This window comes from Lissotriton vulgaris, chromosome 6, assembly GCF_964263255.1.
Source record: "Lissotriton vulgaris chromosome 6, aLisVul1.2, whole genome shotgun sequence".
NCBI classification, from domain to species: domain Eukaryota; kingdom Metazoa; phylum Chordata; class Amphibia; order Caudata; family Salamandridae; genus Lissotriton; species Lissotriton vulgaris.
The window spans coordinates 1669662668-1669690219 of record NC_141694.1 but is presented as its reverse complement, the minus strand read 5'-3'; the positions used below and the strand labels follow the sequence as shown (position 1 = coordinate 1669690219).

The 27552-nt window shown below is 46.2% G+C and overlaps 1 protein-coding gene across 1 annotated transcript in view; it reads left to right on the top strand.

The window, feature by feature from the left end:
- Window positions 1–5691, top strand: part of RD3 (RD3 regulator of GUCY2D) — a 95552-nt gene extending 89861 nt beyond the window's left edge. The window contains exon 3 of the mRNA XM_086925456.1: window positions 5049–5691. Within this exon, the coding sequence (XP_086781582.1) occupies window positions 5049–5346 (298 nt within the window). The 3' untranslated portion in view covers window positions 5347–5691. The remainder of the gene's footprint in view (window positions 1–5048) is intronic.
- The last annotated feature ends 21861 nt before the right edge of the window (window positions 5692–27552 follow it).

The following is a 27552-nucleotide window of genomic DNA, read 5'->3' as shown; positions in this document are numbered from 1 at the left end:
TTTATGTCAGTTGAGTCTAAATCAGGTTTCTTCAGGAGTGAAGTGACTTGACCGACTTTAAGGCAGTCTGGTATGATGCCAGGTTTTAGGGAGCTGTTTATGATCTCGCACCAAAGTGGCGCCAGGGTGAGTTTCAGCTCTTTGACCATTTAGGAGGGAATGGGGTCAAGGATATGAGACGAAGGCTTGGAGGAGGAGATTAAATTGAGGATCTCAGATTCAGTGATGGGGACGAAGGAAGACCAGGTTGTTGTCGGTCGCCTTCTCGTGGTAGTTTCAATTATTGGGGAGCAGTCTTTGTCGGGGGGATGGAGGTTAGTGTCCAGTGAGAGTTCGATCAATGTGATTTTTTCGTTGAAGAAGTTGGCAAAGTTGGCACATAAGGCTTTAGAAGGCTGGACGAGGGATGTCACTGGCTTTGACGTTTGTTTTTTGATGATGTCAAAGAGTTCTCTTGGTCTGTTTTTTGGCCTTGTCCAGCGCGGAGCAGAAAAAGTTGGATTTTTCATTATTGATATGTTGTTTGTACTTTCTTCTTGCAGCTCTAAGCTCATCGTAACGACTGGAGGAGGGATTCTTTCTCCAGAGACGTTCTGAGGCTCTGAGTTGCCTTCTTTCCTCATTAATGGCCTTGTTAAACCAGGACCTGGAGGATATGTTCCTGGGTTTTTTCAGTTCAAGGGGGCTAGATCATCTAGGATGGAGGACATGGTAACATTGTAATGGGATGTGAGTTCTTCCGTTGAGCGGCCTACCCGGGATCTGTGTTGATCTGTGCTATGTTTCTCAACCATGAGGGGGAGACTGAGATGGAGGGAAGAGACAAGATCTGTTGTGGGAGGTAGAATAGGATACGGTGATGGTCTGACCAGTCGAGCGGAATGATGTGATCTCTAGTGATTGCGTCATGTTTGGCGATGATGGCATCTAGGATTTGTTGTGGGTTTCTTTTGAACAGTGCTGGATGAGGTTGTTGGAGTGGAGTAGGTCATTGAGGTTTTGAACTGAAACACTGTTCTTGTCATTCCAGTGGAGGTTGAGGTCGCATGGAATGATGTTGTTGGTATCTCGGAGAGAGCACGATTAGGTCTGATAGGTGTTCCGTGAACATGACGGTGTTGCCTGGGGGATGGTACAGGAGGTGGCAATGCACTACATTATTGTCAGAGGTTTTGATGTTGGCGGTAAGGCATTTGAACGAATTGTAAGTGAAGTTATCGTTTTCGGACACCGATAGGTTATTGTTGTGGATAATTGCCACGCCTCCACCTTTTTGGCCTTTTCCATCTTTATTGATGATGGAGAAACCAGGGGCTATGAGCTTATCCAGGATCGGAGGAGACGAGTCATCGAGCGAAGTCTTGGTTATGAAGGCTATGTCAATGTCATGGTAGAGAATAGATTCTGCCAGCTCTGTAGCATGGTTCGTGGCAGACCTGCAGTTAATGATCAGGCAGTTTGTGTAGGGATGGTAATGAGGGAGGTTGGGGGTCTGAGGGGTTTCTGAACAGAGTGATCATGTCTGATCCCCGTGATAACCTGGATTGTGGATTGTAGGTCGTGGGGTGGAAGGGAGATGTAAGAGGCCAGCTCGATTGCTTCCTCCGGGGACATGGCTTCCATAGCCCTCTTTGGTCTTGAGGCCTGGGAGTAAAGAGGGTGAACTGACTGATTCTGGGACGGGGGGTTGGGGGGCTTAAGAGGAGTGGGGGGAGATGGGGCTGGAGCCGATGTTGGAGAGGGGGTTGTGGAATGACGCGAGGTTGGTTAGGATAAGATTCAGGCCCTGTAATGAGGTGGAGAGTTGGCTTTCAATGCGAGCAAGTCGGCAATCCGTCTCTTCTTGACGGGGGGTGGATTGCAGATGGGAGTGATCTCTTTGGCGTTGGGGAGCGCTGGCAGAGTTGTGTTGGCTATTGTTAGTGGATGTGCCAGTTTGGGTTATGGGGTGTGAAGTAGGATGTGAGGAAACAGGATGGGGAAGTCTATTTTTCTTGCTAAGGGGTAGAGGACAGGGAAGAGGAGGTTTGGGGAGTGAGTTGCAGACGCCTGGGATTGAATGTGGGTGGTTCTGCACCAGGGGTTGCTCTGGAGGAAGAAGGAAAGTGAGGGGTGGGGTGTGTCATTGGAGATGGGGGGATAGTTGATGGTTTGAGGATGCGCTAAAGAGGTACTTCACCAAAAGATCTCTTGCTAGTTTCCCAGGTCCAAGGTTTATAGGGATGCATCAGTTTGTGTTGGTAGCTTTTGGTTTATTAGCCTTACTCAGCAAAGTAACATTGTCTGGAACCTCCATGTATGGTCAGTTCTTCTGCATAACTGCCAGTTCAACTTTAAAAACACACCAGCAATGCTGAGGAGGAGGCAAAAGCATTGAGTGTACTATTGCTGAGCACTCGCACAACATGGCCAGAAGAACCCCATAGGGACAAACCAACATCTTCCCTTAGGGTACCATCCAGCTCACCTTTTGACAGCTAAGCAGAGCCCAAAGGCTACTCTAAGTGAGCTATTCTCTTGGGTAAAATGTCACAATAATGCTAACATCAAAACATTAGGCGACAAATAACTTGAAAGTCCAAACCAAAGTCTTTGAAAAAGAGTTAAAATATAATATCTAGAAACAATAAACATTAAAAAGATGGAAGGTAATGGTCAAACGATTAAAAACTAATTTTAAGTGTTTCCAATAATGAGTAAAAGGCAGACGTCTCAGAAAATCAAATCCATCTGAAAGGGACTTTAGACCGGACACAGGGCTCAGGTGGAGTTGACCCATGAATTAATGTGGTCATAAAAAACCAAGGACCAATCATAGATTTTACCTTTAGATGAAGTCTTTCATCGGCAGCGATGTTCAGGGGATCTGAATGGGAATGCAGGCAGTATCCATTCAAAATACACCCACTTAGAATATGTGAAGCAGGTGCACTCATTGCATACAGAAATTTTTAAACAAATGTTTGAGGCGAGAAAAAGTATCTTAACAAGGATTATAGAATGTGCAAGTAGTAACAGGAGTGCTACACAGATGACTTTCTGGAACTCTTCAGGACTAGGTCTAACACAACCTGTTAGAGATCACTACAACGTTTAAAACATGTTTAAGTATTTCCAAAGAAATGTCAGGACTGTAGAGACTAAGGGCCTTATTACGAGTTTGCCGGTTGTCTGGACCGCCATATCGGCGGTGGAGGACCAAGCGCGGTGAGCTTGGAAGTCTGACTGCCATATTCCGAGTTGGGCAGATCTGCTTTGTGAAGACTGTCGCTGGACAGCAGAGACCGCCAGCTGGTCGTCTGGTTCACGTTTGGAGAAAGGCATAGAGGAGCTCCACGTATTACAAGTTGCCTGCTCCATGAGCGGACTGTGGTGGTCAAACTGCCTGCTTCAAGGTGGTAGTGACGAAATATTTGGGGTGCGTACTTGCCCCTTTCTTGTTCTTCCAGGCAGATTCCTACGTGAATCCCTTTCTCCAGGTCACCCCTTCACTGCAGGATCTTCATACCCTGTTTGCGCTGATCTCCAGGTGAGTCCTTGTCGTATCATATGCCCATTGCCAGGACTGCCCACATATGGGCTGAACCCCCAGTAATGGGTATATGGTATTTTTCCACATATATCATGTATATGTGTGCATCCGAAACATCTGCACTCGAAATGCACACACAGGCATTGATACATTTGGGAAAAAGTACTCACCACTGCTGCAAGATGACTGCCTCCACACCGCCGGCCCGTGGTCAATTCATAATATAGCGGTTCAAAGACCGCTAGAAACAAGCAGGTTAGGACTGTCAAACTTGTAACATGGCCGCAATTCTTCTAAGTTGCAAATAACTCTGGCGGCCCAGAGGTAGGCACTAAGGGGCTTAAATTAAAAGGTGAACCATTACAAACTAATGGTGTAACCCAGAAAATGTCAAAGGGACCTGGGTGCAATGTAGTTAGAACAACAATTGGTCCTGACGTCCCTCTATGGAGGAACCACCGAGGACCTAACTCAGGAAATTAATTCACTAAGTACTTAAGTCATTATGAATAATCATTTAAAAATGAGAATAGATACTTTCCATGAGTACACCAGAAAAGGAGACAATACAAATGAATGTCAGCGGTCGCTCTAGTAAGAAGTGCTTGTGTGTGAAGTGAGTAGAGGAAAGGAAATTCAGACAATTCCGTGTAATTCAGGCCATGTGATGGGAGACGCCTCTCACCACATGGCCTGAATTACACTATATCTTAGATCGGATTGGATAATGCATTTATAAATAGCAGCATCATTCTGACAAGCGGACCGTGTCTCATCGCAAACATTTCTGGCTACTATGAACTCCTGAACATCCTTCTCAAACTTTCATCCCTCCTTTTAGCCATGACATACAACTAACAAGCAAACACGACCACTACTTACAAAAATCTTAGTACTTTCCTTTTTCAATTCCATTACTATCATCCTATCCCTACTCTGAACACCCCTTTTTAAATCAATTCCTAGCATTCTATCCCTACTCCAAACTCCACTAAAAGCCTAACAAAAATAATGCATAGAAAACACAAAAAGAGAAAACAAAATTGTACTATCCTACTAACTACTAATATTGGGTTCCCGAGTAGTATGCTCCTTGCCAAAAAAGTACTTGCATGCCACCTCAGGAGTTGTAAACGCTACATAAATAAATTTAAAATTACAATTGCAGATAATTAATAAGGTACCTCCAAGAGTACATAGCAGCCAAGAAAGAAGAGGGAATAGATGTTCCTCAGCACTGTAGGGACATACACGACTACAATTTGCAAGCATGTAAAGAGATTGAAATATTGATTGTAGATTAGCTTCTAAAAGCATATGGATTGGAAAGGAAGATGCCTGGCTGCTGGCAAATCCCCACAGCAATTTTAAAAGAGTGTAAAGTATTGTAGGTTATTAAGCTTTGTGTACATTTTAAAAATCTTAAAAGAAAAATATGTATAGTCTTTGAAGTTGAGAAATGTTAAAACGTTAAAGAAAAGGTTCACTATTAAACTATGAACTTGTACTTCTGCAGATTCAGGCACCTGATTACAGAGTACGACCCTGAAGTGCAGGAGGTAGCACCGCTCTTCCGCTCTGTGCTGCAGGAAGCCTTTGACAAAATGAAAGAGGAGGAAGAATCAAAGAAGCTGGCCAGTCAGTGGAACACAAAGCGAACCTTGAGCCTGTCTTTAACAACATTTAAGTCACGGTCCAGGATTTACCCCTTCAGCAGTGACATCAAGACCATTTCTGAAGATGTGGAGCAAGGCTCAGAGCCAACCAGGAGAGTGTGGAGCATGCCTGAGTTCCAAACCCCTAAAGAGGACTGATAATCACTGTGAAGTTTCGCATTTCATTTTTTTCATCTTTTTTTGTTTCTCTTTTTTTTCCTATCTGGATACAACTACTGAGGCATTTTTAACAGTGCAACTGGACTTACTCAATTGTATGACAATTAAAGCTCCTGTTTCAATCTCGGAGACAAACCTCAGCATATTCTCTAAACTTTAAGTGGCCTGTTTTTCAAAGGAGTATTTTGTTACTATGTAGGAAAAAATAATTTGGTATGCTTTATTGTAGGTTGTAACAACTGTAAGAGCACCAAAAAATGAGTTGCAAGGATGTGGCTGTATGTCACTTTTCAAACAATACAAAATTTGAAGGAGTGACTTGTGTGGGCGCGTATGTAGTATTCTATCTTTGTGCTTTCCTTCCTGAGTCTGTAAAATGTGTTATAACTTACAACATGCACACCTCAGGAGAAAAACAAGAGCCTGCTAAATCACAGTCTTCGAAAAGTACAAGAGAAATTGAGCATCAAAAACACTGCCATTCTTTCAAAAAAAGCGACTTGAATTCTCTTGAAAACCGAGGTCACAAAAGCAGAATAGAACGTTTTTTGTGGTAATCTCAGAAGTGCACTGACAAACTTATAGAAAAAGGTCTTTTAGAACAATGCAAATAGTTTTTTTTAATGTATTTATTGATTTAGAAGTTTTGTATAGCGCTAGCTGGATCCGAGGGTATCAGAGCGCTTCACAACAGGTACAGTTATGAGCAATTTTTTGGCAAAGACAAAGATCTGTAGGTTACCAACTTAAGAAAATTAAAAAAAACAAAGTTACAATACAAATCTTCAGGCTGAGGGGTATCCGGGAGAGGAGTCATTTGTGGAATTCTCGTTACGATCGAGAGCGCTCAAGGAAGAGGGCTTTGAGAAGGATCTTGAATTTCGGGAAGGAGGTGGTCGTTCTGATGTGGGGGTGGATGGAGTTCCAGATCTTAGGTGCATTTCCCACAAAGGATTTATTTGCGGTTTTGTGTTTCCGTGATTTCAGTGGAATGAGTAGAAGCGTGTTGGAGCCTCTGAGGTTCCTGGACTGGCCAGCCCTTTTGAGTTAGGCGACCAGGTATTCTGGTTTACCATTGTGCAGGGCTTTGTGGGTGAGACAGGCTGTACGGAAGCTGGCTCATTGATCAATAGGGAGCCACTTCAGTTCCTTGAGTGCCAGAGAAATGTGTTCGAATTTCTTTGTTCCTATGACCATTCTTGCTGCGGCATTTAGGGTGGTGGTCAGGGGACTTAGGTGGGGTTTTGCGATTCCGTAGTCAATTCTGGAGAGCACCAGTGCCTGGGTGGCTTGTTTAAGATCTTTTGGGGGAGGAAGGTTTTTTTTTGTCTAGCAGTTTCAGATTTAGGAACGCACTTTTGGCGGCTTTTGAGATGTGTTTTTTCATGTCCAGTTTGGGGTCAAGGGTAATACCTAGGGATTTCACCGAGTCCTTTGGCGCACGGGCACCATTGAGGGCATCAATTGCTTTGAGCCATTCTGTGATTTAGGGGTTTTCATCTCTGTTAGAAATGAGGAGAACTTCTGGTTTCTCTTGGTGAGTTTAAGGTGGATCGCTGAGATCCAATGTTGGACCCCTTTGAGCGTGACCTTTAGTCTGTGTATGTCTTTTGTCGAGGTGGTTTCCAGATAAAGTTGTGGGTTGTCTGCATAGAGGTGGAAGGGGATGTTGGAGTTCCTGAGACGTGTGGTGAGGGGTTCCATGTAGATGTTGAAAAGTTGGGGAGAGAGTACTGACCCATGTGGAACTCCTCAGTTGACGGGAAGGGGGTCAGACTCAGTTATTGATTTTTATTCTTTGCGTGCGGTTGAGAAGAAAGGAGGAGAACCAGTTTAGTACCGTCAATTCAATGCCCACTCTTTCATGGAGGACTTTGAGGAGCAGGTTGTCGAACAGTGTCGAACGCAGCCGATAAATCTAGGAGAATGAGAAGGCTGCATTGGTCTGAGTCAAGTGATTTGTGGAGATCGTCGAAGACATTTAAGATTGCAGTCACTGTACTGCATCCCTTTCTGAATCCTGATTGAAGAGGGTCTAGTAGCTTTGTTCTGTTAGGACGTGCAAACCATCAATACCAGCATCCACTGGAAGGGCAGAGGCAGTAGCCAACTAACTGACCTTCCTGCCTATGTAGGCAGTAGTAACTCTACTATGTGGAATCACTATGTATTTATACTTTCTTTTACCTTGCTCTGGTATGATTCCATGTTACAAAAGCCTTTGTAAGCAACAATTGCCCTTCCTTGTAGTCACCAGATGTAGTAGATTCAGGAGATATCTGCATGACCACTTCATTGAACTTGGTTGTGAACGATGTTTTTGATTTTACTAACTAGTGACAACTTACAAATGGAAGTTGGAGCAAGGCAGACGTATCAGCATTCATGATAGATCAATATTTTCATCTGTTCCCAAAAAAACTCAGTGTAATCATGGTAAAACAAAACATAATTTCCAAAATATGCACTTAATTGTGACGTTATTTTGGGTGATAAATTGTGAGGATTAAAAAAAAATCTTTCCACTGTAGAAACAAAAGAAATGCAAATGAAAACCCTTTTGTTTAGCAGGTTCTGAGGGTTCAGGGGAAGTAAACTTGGAGTGCCTGGTTGTGTTTTGATGCTTTACAAATATTTTGACTTTGGACACATGATTATCCACAGACCATTAACTCTCCATTAAACTTGTATCCAGAGGTACAACCAACAGGTATAAGGGTACAACCAACAGGTATAAGTATGCACCACAAACTCAAGTTTGGAAGCTTTTTTCTTCAATAGGACCACCCTAATTTCAGTGCGGTAATTTGTAATTTGTATGGGTATTTATAGAGCGCAACGGTCGCTCCGGAAGGAGCATCTTGGCGCGGATTTCCTGGTAGGAGATCAAATTACTTCCTAGAGGCTGAAGAATTAGATGGCTGCCACGGTGTAATCGTCGGGCAGGTTAAAGATCCAGGTTTTTAGCAATTTCTTGAAGTGTTTTTCTTGGGTTTGGGACCTCAGGTTTTTAGGCATGAGGTTCCAGGCTTTAGTGGCCAGGTAATTTAAGGTTTTGCCACCTTTTGTCTTCAGATTAAACCTAGCTGGAAGGATTAGATTGTCATTGGAGGAGCGTAGGGATCTGCTAGGGTTGTAGTGGGGGAAACGCCTGATGATATATTTAGGGCCGGAGTTATTAAATGCCCGGAATGCAACAATAAGAATCTTGAAAAATATTCTTTTATGAAGTGGGAGCCAGTGTAAGGATTTTAAAGCTGCGGTGTCATACTCTATCTGTATGAGTGGTAAACATCTCAGTGGAAATCAGTGTTGTGCTAGCAATATATTGTGGGCAGGGAAAAGTTTTGTATGGTAAGGAAGGTTACCACAGCCTCCCATGAGAATCAATACCCTACACCAAGGAGCAAACCTAGCAAACAGAACTAAATCTGTAAAGTCATATTCTCATGCCTTAGAGAAGAGGAAAGGTTTTTAAAGGACTCTCACCCACAATTTTCTGTGTGGCGTGCTTCATCATATAGCCCTCGCCTGGAGTAAACCCTGGCGGGCTCAAACCCACTCATGGAGGGAGCACTTTGATGGCATTTTTTTGGAAGGGATTTGCTGGGATCCGTTCGAAAGTTAAAATGATTGCATGTAATCCCTGTTCTGTTTAAGGTTTTTAATCCTTAGGATTACCAGAGACAGGGTAAAAGCAATTTGGGCGCAATTGGAGTAAATTATCACCACCTACATATAGATGGTCATTATTAATATGTGAATATGATGCAGTTCTTTTGATTGAACACGGTAAAAAAAGCACGAGAACACATTTTACATACTTTAGCCCTAATTCACAAATGCATTCTGCTTTATCAGGAATAACACAGATGTTTCGCATTTGATAAGCCTTCAAACAAGGATTTGCCATGCGCAAAAAATGTTGCCCGTATGCTAATTACTCTCTAAATATACATCTCTGTGAAATTCCTTAATCACAGAGAGATGCGTGCTGATGCACAGCTCCCACACACTGCCTACTCTACCAGTTTTCGGACCTGCGGCAGGTAAAAATGCAGAGTAGGCACATCACAAGCATTCTCTGCCTGCACACCAACACTTTTACAAACTGGGTGCACTAGATCACAGGATTGCATTCCCTCTCCTGGTTTGGAATTGAAATGTACAGTATGCCATGCTGAATGAGTGTTTTGACCTTTGCTAGTGCTGGTAACATACCAGAACTCTGCATTTCCATACCCTTGAAGGGAATACATTTGTTAGCCCACGAGTGGAAGAGAAGGAGGCCCCCTGACATTAGCAGGGTCCGGTCTCTCCAATCACATGGTTCATGGATGCACACAAACAGTAAGGCGGGTGGGGATTATGCTGTATTATATCCATGGAGGGTATGCTAGGAAAGAAAGCAAAGCAATTTTGCTGCCAGACAGTCCCTTGCCCTGCGCAAAAGTCTCTTTTTTTGACCCACGACAATCAGGTAGAACAAATATAGCTAATCATCTGCAAGGAGCAAAATGCTCCTCCCAGATATGTGACTATATTTTTGTGATTCGGGCCCCAACCAATTACGGTTTGGAATAAATGGGCTATTGATCACCTATTAACTAGTATGCCCACTTAAAATGATGTGCCTGATTCACAGAAACAATCATAAATGTCCAATGCTTTAACATTTTCAGCTTTGACCTAATTCACATTAAGGGACAGATTTAGGGGCTTATTTATGAGAGCCCTGCGTCACTTTTGCTCCACGTAAAATAGTACATCCGTGGCACAGGGCTCACATTTCGATTTATGAAGCCATGCAAATAAATCATGAGTAAAGCGATGCAACGCTAATCGCTGTGTCACCTTACTCTGCGTCTTGGGGGCGTTCCATGGGCGTTGCAATGGGTTTCTCATGCAACAACCATGAAATTTGACACTGTCTCAGAGGTACAAAGTGATGTAAACCTGAGGAAGCGCCAAATCCATACACCTCCCAAGGTGAGGCGTGTTCCAGGATAAATGTGTGTTCGAGGCATGTCCGCTGTAGATCACATGCTGTGCATAGCTCGTCATCTAGTGTTGGGTCTGGGTGTTTGTGCTTTGTTTTTCTTCGAAGAAGTCTTTTACGAGGTAGGCGACTCATCCTTTCGATAATAGTGTGCATGGGCATTGAATCCAATGTTAGATTGCTTTTTTCCGCCATCGGGTTCGGACGTCTATCGCTGCGCTCCTGTTTGACACTGTTCCTTCGGTTTCCTTCGGTGCGCAAGATACTCACCCTCGACGGTATTGTTTTCAGTTGCGTTTTCCCTTTTATTGCGTATCATATTTACTAGCAAAAACTAAACTTTAGATCGTAAAGCTAGCCGGAGGCCGTCTGCCGCAGTCAATGGAAAAACTCCCTTTAAATTCTGCCCTCGGTGTCACAGTAAATACCCGCGCACCAACTTACAAGAAGTATGTAATCTGTATTAGTCCCCCGAACACAGAACAGGACTACGATGCATCTCAGGCTTTCCGCTCCAAGAAGGCACTTTGCAACCGTCGGGCTCGACGTCGCGACATGCAGAGCCAGCACACAAGCTCCATTTCAGACATCTTCGGACACCAATCGGACGAAGAAGCCGGCGAGGCCATGAAAACTGAGGAGTAGGAGGATCAGGAGCCGATCGCCATCCCAGAGCTTGACTCCGACCAAGAGGACGACATCCCACATGGACAACGTACCGTGAGTACAGCTCCCCCCTCGTCCCAAGACCCAACTCCACAAAAGAAGGATCCGGTCCAACCCGCACCAGGGGTGTGGAATTTTTTAAAAACTGTACTTGTCCAAGGGACAAAGGGGTACAACAGTCTTCCAGCCCTGTAAAGAAATCCACTTGTCCCACGTACTCTATAAAACTAAAAGCTATACGGACTAGCAAGCACTCATTACTAGTCCACTACAAAAGCCAAAGTAAGCTTGACCATCTCTGCCTCTTTGCGCTAGCAAACTCTCTTATTATAAAGTATTACCTTCCACACTGTTTTCTTGCTATCAGCAGTTAAATGTGTGCCTTTCCACTAAATTGCAATAGAGCCCATACCAATTCCACATAGTCATCATAGGGTTCATCACCCGTCTGTTATTTTTGCTCACAACAAGAGCTTTGCACACTTACTGTCAAAGTACACCACTCACTTACTACACATATACCTTCACACTAAATACATTGGAAGGAATATTCCTCTCCCTGCCCATCCAATGACTCTGTCTTCACTCCCTTATCACAAGCTCTGTACCCCTTGCACATTTTACTACAGGCTCTCCTCCCCTCTAAGAAGTTGTATTCCCCCTCCAGTTTCACCATAGGCTTCATCCCTTCCAAACCCCTCTCTTGTCTACTGTTGCTACCTTTTCAACAACAAAAAGAGAGATAGGGAGAGGCGCGAACACTCTTATTCCCCAAGGATTGATAGCAAAGAAACAACAAAAGAGTGTCCCTATAATGGAAGGGATGCACGGAGCACAAATGAGTCACCACAAGCCCATTAGGTTTGTTTTTAAAGCCCTCACTCACCGACCTGGTCGGTGACTTGCTTCATCATCGGGCCCCACCGGGTGTGACCGAATGTCACCCCAGTGTGCTGCGTCTGGGTCCTCTTTGCCTTCGAAAAAAGCTTTAAGTTTCAATTTTCGAAAGAAGTCCGTAAGTTCACAGTGTAGTCTGAACTTATCTGGGCGGGCTGTAGGTACGAATCCAAGCCCCTTCTCTAAAACTGTAAGTTCTGTAGTGGTGAGTTGGTAGTCAGAGAGATTGGTTACTAGACTTGTTGGTTGCTTGTTCCTGCTTGGGGTGTCTTGCTCCTGGTGTGGTGGCCGACTGCATCGTCTGCTTGCCAGGAGACTTGGTTGAGACTTTGTTGTTTCTTTACTGTTGCTACCTTGCCTCTGCTCATCACAGGGTGCTCAGCCTTCTTTACCCCCCGCTGCATTCTGTACTCATCTAATGGATCTGAACGAGCCCTTTACCTTAACCATCTCACTTTGCTTCCAGCCTTCCAGCAGCCCTGCCAACTGCCCCCACATTAACCCTGGTAGAAAAGACATGTAAGGAGCAGCACAGGTCGAGGCCTTCACATGTAGACACTTTTTGTGATCAGTGTATTGATGGCAACGCAGTGATGGCAAAGCAAATGTATCTGTTTCAGAATTGTGCAGTAAGGGCAATAGAAGGGAGTGGTGAGGAGCACAATGGCTGGCAATGTAGGAAGGAGTCAAAATTGAGAAGCTTGGACAGTACATATCTGAGAGTGGATATTTCAATAGCATAATCCCCCCAATCAATGAAGGGAATATTATGAGACTCACAGATGGCACGGAAACAGACCTCTAGGGGCCAGGCTGGATTGAGGTGGAGAGAACAGCCACCTGAGCTGCGAATTAATGAAAGAATCACCAGGCAATATTCAAGAGAAGAGGGCTGGCCAGGTATTAGGATATGGATACCTGGAGAGGCCTGTAGCAAGATCCAAGGACTAAACTGAGGAAGAACTGAGACAGTAGGGATCTAGTACTAGGAAAAGGCATACAGGTTCTGGAGAAAACCTTAGTGAATTCAAGGGCAGAAACACCAGAGGGAGTTGTAGGGAAACAAGGTTGGCAAGAGAAATGTAAAGGCAGCCAAACCATGGAGTCCAGTAAATAGGTCAGATAATCTTAGGGCAGAGGGAGAGCAGGTGATGAGATGACAGCTCAAAGAAAGAAAACAGTGTTGTTTAGGCAGAATCATCAAATTGGCTAGATGATTCAGTGGGTTAGGATTTACTCCAGACAACTGCTGTGGTCTGCACACTGCGAGTTCAGATTTTGGCAATACATTTTTTAATTTCCCTCCATTTAAGGATATCAAATTGAGTACTATTACCTAAACAATAATAGGATCTATCATTTATAGTGCTAAAAACAGAAGAAGAGTACTAAGCACTATAAATAAAACCAAATTATAGGGAGGGATGGACTGCAGAAGCAGAGGAATAGGTATAGAAAAAGTCATCAGTGGTACAAAATAAAGTGGAAACTGTTGGAAGAGCTGTGTCAAGATCATTTACAAGAGGACATAGGTCAGATAAGCACTTGGAAATCACGTCTGGTGATTAGCAGCGCTGTACAAACAAACCCTAAATAAAATATTCTTAGCCAGATGAAGGACAGACATGTAGCCTGGAGGACAAAGGGAGCGATGAGAGGTTTTGCTTGTGATCAAGTGAGGAAGGGTAGTCTTTAGACGAGGAAAAGTCAGAAAAGCATGGTGTCTTTTACTATCCGCTCATCGTTGTGCCAGCAGGGGCAGGTGAAGAATGAGGGGCCTCTTGAGCTCCTTATTATATTATCCTGTTTTTTGTGGCCTAGACTGCATGCGCCATCAGTTCTCCAAGTATTCCACACAAATAAGTGTCTGTCTTACCTGCAGGGCTGTGACCTAACCAGTGCCCCATCTTTCTTACCTCCGCCATATATTTCCAACAAGCCCGTTATTTTCGGTCTTCAGGGCCTACTACGCAAATGAACAGATCTATTCCCCTGAATAGAAAAGGCTTTCCTGTGGAAAATGGCACTGATGCCTTCAAATGGCAGCAAGTAATCTTTATACACGGTAAATAGAGGAATGTCCCAGCAGTTCCTTGAATCAGGGACTTCGGAACGCTGTACAAGTGCATCACCTACTTCCGGATCTCTGATGTTATTTCCTACGGAGCTGGATTAGGGGCTTTTAAGCAGTGAGGCATGTGTGTCATGTTTTATCAAACAAGTACAGCTTATATCCGTAACCCTTTTTAGATCTTGCCTGAGCCAATGCGCCTGCGCTTTGGTCCGGTGAGATTATAGTAAGCGGAAAAGAAGTGTCTACCAAAACGGCTGTGGATCGCATACAGTTCATGTGATCTATGCGCGTGAACACCAGCCACATAACACACCACCATTTGTCTGTGCCTCGGCATCAGACTTCAAAGGCTGACGCTCCCCCGCCCCCCTAACCTCCCCCCCAGTGCACATCGCGCACCACCATTTGTCTGTGCCTCAGCATCAGACTTCAAAGGCTGCCGCACTCCCCCGCCCACCACCCCACCACAACAATGCTGAGAGCTTGTTTTGTGGTTGTTTTGCATTTACTAGGTGTTATATGTCTCCTTCATTCTTATAGCACTTCTACTTCCTCTCATCTTGGCGCATTCTTTAATTTAAAAGGGAGCCTTTTTACATTATTAGTACTTTTGCTACTGCGATCACAACAGTACCTTTTTCTGCACTTTAACTTCTATTTTCATGCTACTTTTGCTCGTACAGTATTAGCCTATTATTTAGGGTAACTTACAAAACCGATTTGCTGGTGTTTGCTTTTACATGTTTAGAAGCAGCGCTCCTAAACGTGAACATGTATCTTTGTATCGTATGTTACTCAACATTTTCCCAATGCACAAACACAAACAAACAGCATATTACAATATCTATGCGAAAAACATTATTTTACAACAAATTTACAATTGCTAATTGTTAATATTACCTTCCCTTGGTGCTTTCCGTTTTGCTTGCTTAAAACAAACATGCAACCATCGTACACAATCTTATTAATTTGTTTTGTACCCACTGTTGTACCCAACCTCAATGTTTTGTTTATAGCCACCATTAGCATATACATTTTGGAACAGCACCCTATATTACTACACCGTTAGTCTGCTTTATAACACCTCTTATAAACAGTCGGAGCAGGAACCATGGGTGAATGGTGCTCATCTGAGATGCTTTAATGCATTTTTTTAATGTACCGATTGTTTCAAATGTGTGTCGTGTTCATGTATGTACACTATATGCTCACAGCGTGTTCTTCCATAGGGTAGTACAGATCTTGTTTTTTGTTTACTGATGCGAAGGCGCTATTGGAGAGGCAAGATCCACCCTGAGGAACTGTTAACTCTTTTATTACAGCGGGGGAAAGAACGGTACCCTAACTGGCGCTAGAGTGACATTGAACATAATCTGACGGCGGCTCTGTAACCAGCCCTGTAAACAAACCTCCTTTCACGAGGTTTCTTGCTTTGAGGAGTCTCTTTTCCCAGCTCGCCACAGGTGCTCGTGCAAACCCCTACAGAACCCAGGCTGGTGGGCGGGGAACCTTCTTAATGAGACCAAATAAAGCCTGGAATAAAACTGGCCCCTTTGAAAATAATCCAGTCCAGTCCCGGGCCATGTGCACTGGGGGGAGGAAAACAAAAACAAAGGTTGCATGTCTCGTGCATCCCGTAGATTCCTTACTTCTGCTTGCTTTTTTGCTTTGTTTTAGTGAAATCTGGTTTATTCAGTTAGTTACTGGTTATGCTTTAGCGTATCTCGCTGTATCAACGGAATCACTATTTGTACATGTGTTTTATGCACGTTTCCCCCTCCTACCAAGTTGGAGGCCTCCATGTCGCCATGTTATTTGTATGCCATGTGTACCACTTATATCTTGTAGTCACGTTTAAGTGTAATTCTCGGTAATTCGAGATTGCTGTCCAAGCCTCAGGAACACCACCACATCACTCAGGGGCACCACCACATCACTCAGGGAGACCACCACATCACTCAGGGACACCACCACATCACTCAGGGACACCACCACATCACTCAGGGGCACCAACACATCACTTTGGGGCACCACCACATCACTTTGGGGCACCACCACATCACTCTGGGACACCACCACATCACTCTGGGACACCACCACATCACTCGGGGACACCACCACGTCACTCGGGGACACCACCACGTCACTCGGGGACACCACCACGTCACTCGGGGACACCACCACGTCACTCAAGGGCACCACCACATCACTCAAGGGCACCACCACATCACTCAGGGGCACCACCACATCACTCAGGGACACCACCACATCACTCTGGGACACCACCACATCACTCTGGGACACCACCACATCACTCTGGGACACCACCACATCACTCTGGGACACCACCACATCACTCGGGGACACCACCACATCACTCGGGGACACCACCACGTCACTCGGGGACACCACCACGTCACTCAAGGGCACCACCACATCACTCAGGGGCACCACCACGTCACTCGGGGACACCACCACGTCACTCAGGGACACCACCACGTCACTCAGGGACACCACCACGTCACTCAGGGACACCACCACATCACTCAGGAACACCACCACATCACTCAAGGACACCACCACATCACTCAGGGGCACCACTTAGGGACACCACCACAACACTCGGGGACACCACCACATCTCTCGGGGACACCACCACATCATTCAGGGGCACCGCCACATCACTCAGGGACATCACCACATCACTCAGGGACACCACCACATCACTCAGGGACACCACCACATCACTCAGGGACACCACCACATCACTCGGGGACACCACCACATCACTCGGGGACACCACCACATCACTCGGGGACACCACCACATCACTCGGGGACACCACCACATCACTCGGGGACACCACCACATCACTCGGGGACACCACCACATCACTCAGGGACACCACCACGTCACTCGGGGACACCACCACATCACTCAGGCACACCACCACGTCACTCAGGAACACCACCACATCACTCGGGGGCACCACTCAGGGACACCACGACATCACTCAGGGACACCACAACATCACTCAGGGACACCACGACATCATTCAGGGACACCACCACATCGCTCAGGGACACCACCACAACACTCGGGGACACCACCACATCTCTCGGAGACACCACCACATCAATCAGGGGCACCGCCACATCACTCAGGGACACTACCACATCACTCAGCGACATCACCACATCACTCAGGGACACCACCACATCACTCTGAGACACCACCACATCACTCTGAGACACCACCACATCACTCGGGGACACCACCACATCACTCCACCACATCACTCGGGGACACCACCACATCACTCGGGGACACCACCACATCACTCGGGGACACCACCACATCACTCAGGAACACCATATATAAGCTCAAATACATTTACATTACATTTACTCGGGGACATCACCACATCACTCTGGGACACCACCACATCACTCGGGAACACCACCACATCACTCAGGGGCACCACCACATCACTCAGGGGCACCACCACATCACTCAGGAACACCACCACATCACTCAGGGACACCACCACATCACTCAGGGACACAGCCACATCACTCAGGGACACCGCCACATCACTCTGGGACACCGCCACATCACTCTGGGACACCGCCACATCACTCTGGGACACCACCACATCACTCAGGGGCACCACCACATCACTCGGGGACACCACCAAATCACTCTGAGACACCACCACATCACTCTGAGACACCACCACATCACTCGGGGACACTACCACATCACTCAGCGACATCACCACATCACTCAGGGACACCACCACATCACTCTGAGACACCACCACATCACTCTGAGACACCACCACATCACTCGGGGACACCACCACATCACTCCACCACATCACTCGGGGACACCACCACATCACTCGGGGACACCACCACATCACTCGGGGACACCACCACATCACTCAGGAACACCATATATAAGCTCAAATACATTTACATTACATTTACTCGGGGACATCACCACATCACTCTGGGACACCACCACATCACTCAGGGGCACCACCACATCACTCAGGGGCACCACCACATCACTCAGGAACACCACCACATCACTCAGGGACACCACCACATCACTCAGGGACACAGCCACATCACTCAGGGACACCGCCACATCACTCTGGGACACCGCCACATCACTCTGGGACACCACCACATCACTCAGGGGCACCACCACATCACTCGGGGACACCACCAAATCACTCGGGGACACCACCAAATCACTCGGGGACACCACCACGTCACTCGGGGACACCACCACGTCACTCGGGGACACCACCACGTCACTCAGGGACACCACCACGTCACTCAGGGGCACCACACATCACTCAGGGACACCACCACATCACTCAGGGACACCACCACGTCACTCAGAGACACCACCACGTCACTCAGAGACACCACCACGTCACTCGGGGGAACCACCACATCACTCAGGGAGACCACCACATCGCTCGGGGACACCACCACATCACTCGGGGACACCACCACATCACTCGGGGACACCACCACATCACTCGGGGACACCACCACATCACTCGGGGACACCACCACATCACTCTGGGTCACCACCACATCACTCGGGGACACCACCACATCACTCACCTGACAACTAGGATGATGGTGATGACAATGAGGATGGGGATCATTCTCAACCAATGCAAGACCCATAGGATGATTACAATACCAATTCGCCTACGGGTAATGAACCTGATTTTTCTCCAGTATTAGGGGTGTCTTTCATAGATTCACATGCCTGAATCATTCTCCGTCGTCGGAGTGGGAGTCCCACGGTACATAAAAAAGCAGTAATATGCCATAATTACATTGGAAAAAACACTAATTCCCAACCAGGAAGTAAAGTAGCCCAAGCTACCATAGAAAAAACTTCCACCTTCGTGACTATCCTAGTCATTATGTATAGTCCAAAGTCCAGCCAATCAGGCACCAGCACCCACCAGAACCTTCTCCCCAGAGGCTCAGGCTCTCAGATTTTCTACCGCACGTCGTGTGAAAGGGAGTCTCCCTGAGCTCTGCTCAGTTTTCTCAACTCTAACTTCAATTTGAACTACTTTCAAGGATGTCTTCTAAGAAGTCTCTCTTCAGAGCCTGTGATTGTTGTGGTAAGCTTCGGCTTTTTGAGAAAGATCCACACAAAAAGTGTATCTATTGCCTATACCCAGATCATCAGGCCTCTGACTGTAAGATCTGCAGAACCATGCCTCAAAAGACTCTCAGGGATAGAGAGGGTCGTTTACTTCTGTGGTTGAAAAGACTAAAGGATTCTTTTAATCCTGCATCTGAGGTGGGCAGCATTGTCTCTGGTTCATCTGCAGCCTCTAGGAAGAGGACTGCGCCTGAAGGAATGTCATCACCTAAGGCAAAGGTGACTAAAAAACAACCACCTACTAAGGGACTGGATAAGCCTTCAACATCTAAGGCTGTCCCCACAAGCAAAGGCATGGAGAGCACTTCTGACCTTCAAAAGGGAATCACCATCAAGATTCCTCAGTCATCTGAGAGGAATTTACCACAGACCTCATCTCCTCAAACGGCGATGTCCACTTCAACCTCCTCGTCGACGAGAGCGACGACTACAGTGACATCGACGGTAACTTTTTCCTCACCTAAACCTCGTATGATTATGTCATCGTCGACGTCGTCTCCAACTTTGGTATTTGTCTCTGTGAAGCCTGTACCGTCGACGCCTCGTCGTCGACTCCTCTGAAGGCTCTACCGCCGACGAAAAAGAAATCGTCGACGGGCTCCACACCGTCTACGAAGGTAACACCGTCGACGAAGATTGATCCGTCGACGAAGGTAACACCGTCGACGAAGAGTGTCCCGTCTACTAAGAGTGTCCCGTCGACAAAGTGTCCCGTCGACAAAACAGGAACCGTCGACTAAGGATGCCTCGTCGACGACAAAACCATCGGAAGGAAATCCTCCGTCGACGCCGCAATTATCATCATGCACTGCACTACAGGTTTGGTCTCCGTCGACAAACACCACAACAAGCATCGGGGAAAATGCGTGAAACAGCAATGCAGTTTTCACCCCTTCGTATTTCACCTCAAAAGGTGTCTTCTGAAGTGCCAGACCAACTTTTGGACACTGAAAGTGAGGATGAGATGGTCCAGAATACATTTGGACAAGCAACTAGCCCATCGGAGTTGCATATCAAACTTCAAGAAGAAGAATATGATGCTTCTCAATCTCCTGTTCATATATCGACACCAGTAGAAGATAACCCTGTTGCTCAAGTGCCTATGGCTTTGCTATCCAACTTACAATATATGTTGGACGATTACTATAGGAGGTTCCCACCATCAGAGTCAGCAGGTTCTGGGCCGACAACTCCAACTTATGAAGCACCTCTACCCGTGCTTCCACCGGTGCGTCAGTCTTCACAATCACAACCTACTCAAGAAGGAGCTCCGCAGTCTTCGGAGGATGAAGACCAAAGGGAAGAAGGAGAAGTGGAAGATTTGTCGGAGTGGGATGACTATCAAGTACAATCTCCTTCAACATCTCCTCAGACTAGGTCGGCCTCCCTTCCGGTGGATGTGGCTAGTTTTCACTTACTAATGGAGCGTGCAACCAAGCGCTTTCATATACAGATGGAACAGACGGAGCAAGATTGTTTCTTGTACGCTTTCAAGGATCAGCCCAGACGACAGATAAAAACAATACCCATCATTGATTTCATCTGGCAAGAAGGGATTAAGGTAATGTCAACGCCGGCCTCCATTCCTTCGGTCTTGCCACACATAGATAAAAAGTATAAAGCTCCTGAAAAATCGCCTGCATGTCTGATCAAACATCCAAAACTTGACTCAGTAATTGTCCAGGCTGCCCAGAAGAGGGCCAGAAATCCATCCTCTGCAGTTACGGCACCGCCGGACAGGGATGGCAGATGCCTAGACTCAATCGGAAAGCGTGTTTCCACCATGGCTGCAACAAATGTTCGTGCTGCCAATGCATTGGCCATTTTGGGGCGGTACGACCGCCAAATGTGGTCTGACATCGCACCATTTATCGATCTCCTCCCTGAGCAATCCAAAGCTGAAGCACTTCAAATTCTTCAAGAAGGGCAAATAATCTCTGAAGAGATTATCGATTCAGCTATAGATGTCGCATCTACAGGATTTTGACAGTTAGCAGGAGCTGCTGTCCTGGGCAGACAGGGGTGGTTACATTCACCTTCTTTCAGGCAAGAAGTCCAAAACAGAGTTTTAGACATGCCATTCGATGGCGAATATTTATTTGGTCCCAAAGTAGAGGAAGCATTACAAACAATTAAAAAGGATACTGAAACAGCAAAATCCTTGGGCACCCTGCAATTCCGCAAACCGCCCTTTCGAGGAGCAAGAGGACGAGGGACGTCCTCCAATAGAGGTGGATACCAACAACAATCCACATACCGACAAAGTAGCCAGCGCTATCAGACACAGCGCTACCAGTCAACCTACACCCAGAACAGGGGTAAGACAAACTACCGCGGCAAAGACAAGCACCAATGAGTCTTTTCACCTGCCACCACCAATTCTCCACCCTCACAAAAAACTTGGCAGAAGAATATCGAAATTTTACTCCAACTGGCAGTATATAACAACAGACAAATGGGTCCTGGATATTGTGGCATGGGGCCATGCCCTAGAATTTGAAAAATTTCCTCCAAATGTTCAGCCAAAAGGACCGCCTCCAGCTCACCTGAAGGAGCTGTTTGCCCAAATCAAGGTGATGATACAAAAAGGAGCGATCAAGAGCGTTCCACAGAAGATGAGAGGAATGGGGTTTTACTCCAGGTTCTTCCTGGTAAAGAAGAAGAACTGGGAGTGGCGCCCGATCCTCGATCTTCGCGCTCTGAACAAATATCTAAAGAAATTGACATATCGGATGTTGTCGCCTCAGGAAATATTACATCTTCTAGCAGCAGGAGATTGCATGGTCACCTTAGATCTCCAGGATGCATAGTTCCACATCCCCATTCTACCTCGCCACAGGAAATTCCTTCGCTTCAGGTTGGCTGGCAGGGACTACCAATTCAAGGTCCTTCCCTTTGGTTTACGGTCAGCTCCAAGAGTATTTACGAAAGTTTTAGCTCCAGTGGCTGCGCACCTCCGGCTGGAGGGAATACAAATTTTCCCATACCTAGACGACTGCCTTATAAAGGCCAGTTCTCACGAAACCGTTCATCAACACCTACAACAGTGTCTGCACCTATTTCAGTCTCTAGGCCTGACAATCAACTTCTTCTTAGGAGCGACTCTAGACACTCAAAAACTCAGAGCTTTCGTCTCAAAAGAGAGACAGATAAAAATAAGTCGGCTAGCACAAGATCTGATGCAAAGAAAGTCAGCTTCAGTCCGACTGTAGAAGTCTTTTCTAGGGATGGCATCGGCTTGTATTCCATTACTTCCAAATTGCCGGCTCCGAATGAGGCCGCTTCAGGAGGAACTGACCTTACAGTGGCAACAGGTTTCGGGCACTTTCGAGGACCTCATTCAAATCACGCCACTCATGAAGAAGTCTCTTCTCTGGTGGACACAGATGAGTCATCTGAGGCAGGGGTGCGAGTTCCTTCAAGAAGCACAGAGTCTAACCATCACTACAGATGCGTCCCTCGAGGGCTGGGGGCTCATCTACAAGGCCTCACAATCAGCGGCAAATGGACTGCGCAGCAAAAACGGTGGCACATCAACCGTTTAGAACTGAGAGCCATTTTTCTTGCACTCAAGGCGTTTTGTGCCATCATTCAGGATGCCAATGTGTTGATACGAACAGACAACACAACAAGCATGCACTACGTCAACAAGCAGGGAGGAACACAATCTCTTCTCCTGTCTCAAGAGGCGCAGGATTTATGGACATGGGCTCTTCACCACAATGTAAATCTGCAAGCAGTGCATGTTCCGGGGACAGAAAACGTCCTCGCGGACGCGCTCAGCAGAACAACGGTCACCACCCACGAATGGGAGCTTCACCAGGAGACAGTGGAACACATATTTCATCAGTGGGGTTGGACAGACCTAGATCTATTTACGACAAGGACCAACAGCAAATGCCAAAGCTTCGCAAGCTGGCATCCCCACAAGAACTCTCTGGGGAATGCGTTCTCCATCAATTGGTCTCTGACGTTTGCGTACGCTTTCCCACCGATTCCACTAGTACCCAATGTTCTGCGGAAGATGAAGAAGGAACCTTGCCGACTCATCCTGATTGCGCCCAGATGGCCGCGCCAATATTGGTTTACAGAGCTCCTCCTACTGTCAGAGTGCAAGCCAATTCAGTTACATCCAATCCCGAACTTGCTCAGCATTCAGGAAGGACAAGTCTTCCATCCGGACCCAGCATCTCTGAGATTAGCGGCCTGGATCCTGAACACCGTGAGTTTGCACACCTAAACTTCCCGGAGGACTGTAAAGAGGTGTTGGCCAAGGCTAGAGCGCCTGCTACCATCAAGACGTACAGTCTGAAATGGAAGCGCTTCTGCATCTGGTGCCGTTCAGCAGGGGTTCACCCTTTTTCAGCAAAACCTGAGTAAATTCTTCCTTTTTTCCTGCAGTTAGCACGAACAGGTCTGTCTCATGCTACCTTAAAGGTGTTTCTGGCTGCAATATCCAGATATCGACAGGATGGGACCAATTCTCTGTACTCAGCAAGGATTATTCAACAATTCTTCAGAGGCCTCTTTAGAATGTTCCCTCCTGTACGCCGTCCGCCTCCTTCGTGGCATCTAAATGTGGTCCTAGCTCAACTCATGCATCACCCATTCGAGCCCATCCACAAGGCCGACGAAGTACCTTTCGTGGAAAGTATCACTGCTCTTGGCTTTAACATTCTCCAGGAGGGTTAGTGATATCCAAGCTTTCACTGTGCACCATCCTTTCCTGCAATTCACAAGTGACTCTGTGATACTTCGCACAAATCCAAAATACATTCCGAAAGTACCTTCGGATTTCCATCTCAACGAACCTATTGTTCTTAAGTCGTTCTTTCCAGACCCGCTAACACCTGCGGAAAGAGCGTTACACTCGCTTGACATTAAAAGATGTCTTAAATTCTACCTACAAAGAACATCTACTCTACGCACTTCTGACCAGTTGTTCATTACCTACGGTGCGATTCGTAAGGGGCAGTCAGTTTCAAAACAGACTATTTCAAGACGGATCTCTGCTGCCATTGCCTTTTGCCATGCACAGGCTGGGAGACCTTTACTATCAGCGCCCAGAGCGCACTCTACAAGAGCGGTCTCTTCATCTACGGCCTTATTTGCTGGAGCCCCTCTTCAGCAGATCTGCAATGCGGCTACTTGGGCTAGTCGCCATACCTTTACCAGACATTACTGTCTAGAATCGATCAGCGAGGCTGATACTTCTGTGGGTCGACCTGTTCTACGGAATCTGTTTCACTAAGGTGAACCTCTGTTTCCCACCTCCTTGTTTCTGCTGTCAGACGCTTCTTATGTTCTGTTCAAACATATTTCCATGATTGCATTGTTATGCTTAATACGATATGTGTATTTTCACTTTGCATTGTTATACGCGTTACTTGCTGACAAGCTTGGCTTCATTAGCGTCTGCCCAGCAAGGATATGTACTGCTAGCTACTCTGATTCAGGCATGTGAATCTATGAAAGACACCCCTAATACTGGAGAAGAACAATAGTTACTTACCTGTAATCTGTGGTTCTCCAGTATTGGTGTCTTTCATAGATTCACATGCAACCCGCCCACCTCCCCTCAGAGGCTTTTAGGCTATAAGGGTTTTACCTACACTCCTGCGAGAAAATCTGAGAGCCTGAGCCTCTGGGGAGAAGGTTCTGGTGGGTGCTGGCGCCTGATTGGCTGGACTTTGGACCATACATAATGACTAGGATAGTCACGAAGGTGGAGGTTTTTTCTATGGTAGCTTGAGCTACTTTACTTCCTGGTTGGGAATTAGTGTTTTTTCCAATGTAATTATGGCATATTACTGCTTTTTTATGTACCGTGGGACTCCCACTCCGACGACGGGGAATGATTCAGGCATGTGAATCTATGAAAGACATCAATACTGGAGAACCACAGATTACAGGTAAGTAACTATTGTTCATATCCCAACAAGCCCTCTCCATCAGATGACAGCGTAGGCTACACTGATTACTGGGTAGAGCTGCCAACTACCATTACTTCCTAATACCACAAAAAGATGGTTCTCTCATGCCAATATTATATCTCAGAGAACTAACAGCTAGATTCATCAAAGTCCCGATTTGCGAGTCCTTAATAGCGATTATTAAGGAATCGCTATTAAGGACTTGCAAATCTGGATTCATGTAGAAATCGCAAAATAAATTGCGATTCCTACATCCTCCTTATTTGCGATTAGCAAATTGCTAATCGCAAATAAGGATGCGATTTCAAGGGTGCAGGGGTGTCCAAAGGACACACTGTAGCACCCCTGAAATGTGAATTTACACTGATGTTGCGCACACACGTCCAAAGGACATGTGTGTGTGTGTAACATGCAACTTAGAAAAATGCATTTAAATGCATTTTTCTAAGTTTTCGCTATTTACCAAGAGGTTTGACTTCGTTGGATTCCAGCTCGGGCTTAGACTGCACATGCGTCCACTTCAAGAATGCTTAGCCAGCCTGTGGAACCGGTCACAGGGTCTACTGACCGATCTAGTGTTGGTAAGCGGCTGTACTCATCGCTCTCTGCAGTGGTGGAACACACAAAATTTGTCAAAAGGACGGCCTTTCATAGACCCGGTTCCACAGATTGTACTGACAGCGGATGCGTCCCTCACTGGCTGGGGAGCTCATCTACAATGCATTTTTCCAACTACTCAAAGACAAAGTGGTTCTTCGTACTAATCCTAAATTTTTACCTAAGGTCGTATCTGCATTTCACATAAATCAGTCGGTAGAATTACCTGTATTCTTTCCTCAACCTGATTCCGTTGCAGAAAGAGCTCTACACACCTTAGATGTTAGAAGAGCACTCTTGTACCACATTGAAAGGACAAAATCTTTTTGTGAAACGGAACAACTCTTTGCTGCTTTAGCGCCACCACACAAAGGGCAATCCAATCACCAAATTAGGTATTGCAAGATGGATTGTTAAGTGCATTCAAACATGCTATGCGAAAGCAAAGGGAGCTCTAACTGTACCCCTAGGGCACATTCCACTCGTAATCTAGGGGCCACTATGGCCTTTTTAGGAAACATTCCTATTGTTGACATTTGCAAAGCTACATCATGGTCTACACTGCACACATTCACTAAACTGTGTAGATGTGTCAGCAAGACAAAAAGCCAATATGGGTGAAGCAGTACTTAAGACACTATTTCAGACAACTTCAACCTCTACAGGTTAGCCACCTTTTTGGAGAACACTGCTATGTAATCTATGCGCAGCATGTGATCTACTGCTCACATGCCACAAACGGATAATGTTACTTACCCAGTAAGCATCTGTTCTTGGCATGTAGAGCTGTAGATTCACATGCGCCCACCCACCTCCCCGGATACCTGTAGCTGCTGCAGTTCTCTAGTGAATTTACATTTATACGCTTGGACATCTCTATTCTTTACTACTACTACATTCTCACCCTCTGCGGCAAACAACTTAGCAATGGAGTCAATGCCCATGCACACTATCATCAAAAGGAGGAGTCACCTATCTCGTGAATGGAAAGACTTCTTCGAAGAAAAACAAAGTGCAAACATCCGGACCCAACACAGCATGTGCATCTACAGCTCTACATTCCAAGAACATATGCTTACTGGGTAAGTAACATTATCCTTATTTATCCTTGTTTTTTTCCGCTTTTCAAGTGTGCTGCATTCTGGAGAAAACATATTAAGAATAAAACGCTGCTTAGGATTGTTTTTCTGCAGAAAAGTGCCCCTTCCTGCACAAAAACAATCCGGTCTACCACGGAAGCACCCTTGCACCATGGTGCAAGGGTGCCTATGTTGGTGCTAGGCTGCCGAAATTGCGCCAGTGCAGGGAGAAAGGACAGGAATGCACTTGTTGCTTAAATATGGTGCATTACTGCCCTTTTAGTTTGGCGCAGAGCGGCAAGGTGCCATGCTGCGCAGTCCTCCACCAAAATCCCATATATAAGCCCCTTAATATCTTTTAATGTACCACAGTGCAGCAACTTAAGTGGTTGCACTACATTGTACAATTGGGTGGAAGCAGCGCAGAGCTAGATTTACTAAATATAGCCTGATGCTGTCTTATCCTGCGCTGGTACACAAACAGGCTGCCTAGCACCAAGCACATATGTTGGCAGTGGCGGCTCTTCTGCTAAGGCGGAGGAAGGTTGCCCAACTGCATTTTGAGCAGTGGCTAAAGGAAAAATAAAATGATAATACCACTGTTACCAATTTTTTTCGGTTTTATGGGGAGGGGCTGGGCTTAACTGTGTCGCCGCCAGTAAGGGGAGGAGTGGTGGGCACTCAAGTATGCATGACTGTTTTGCTGGCCATCTTGTGCCGGTCAAACAGTCA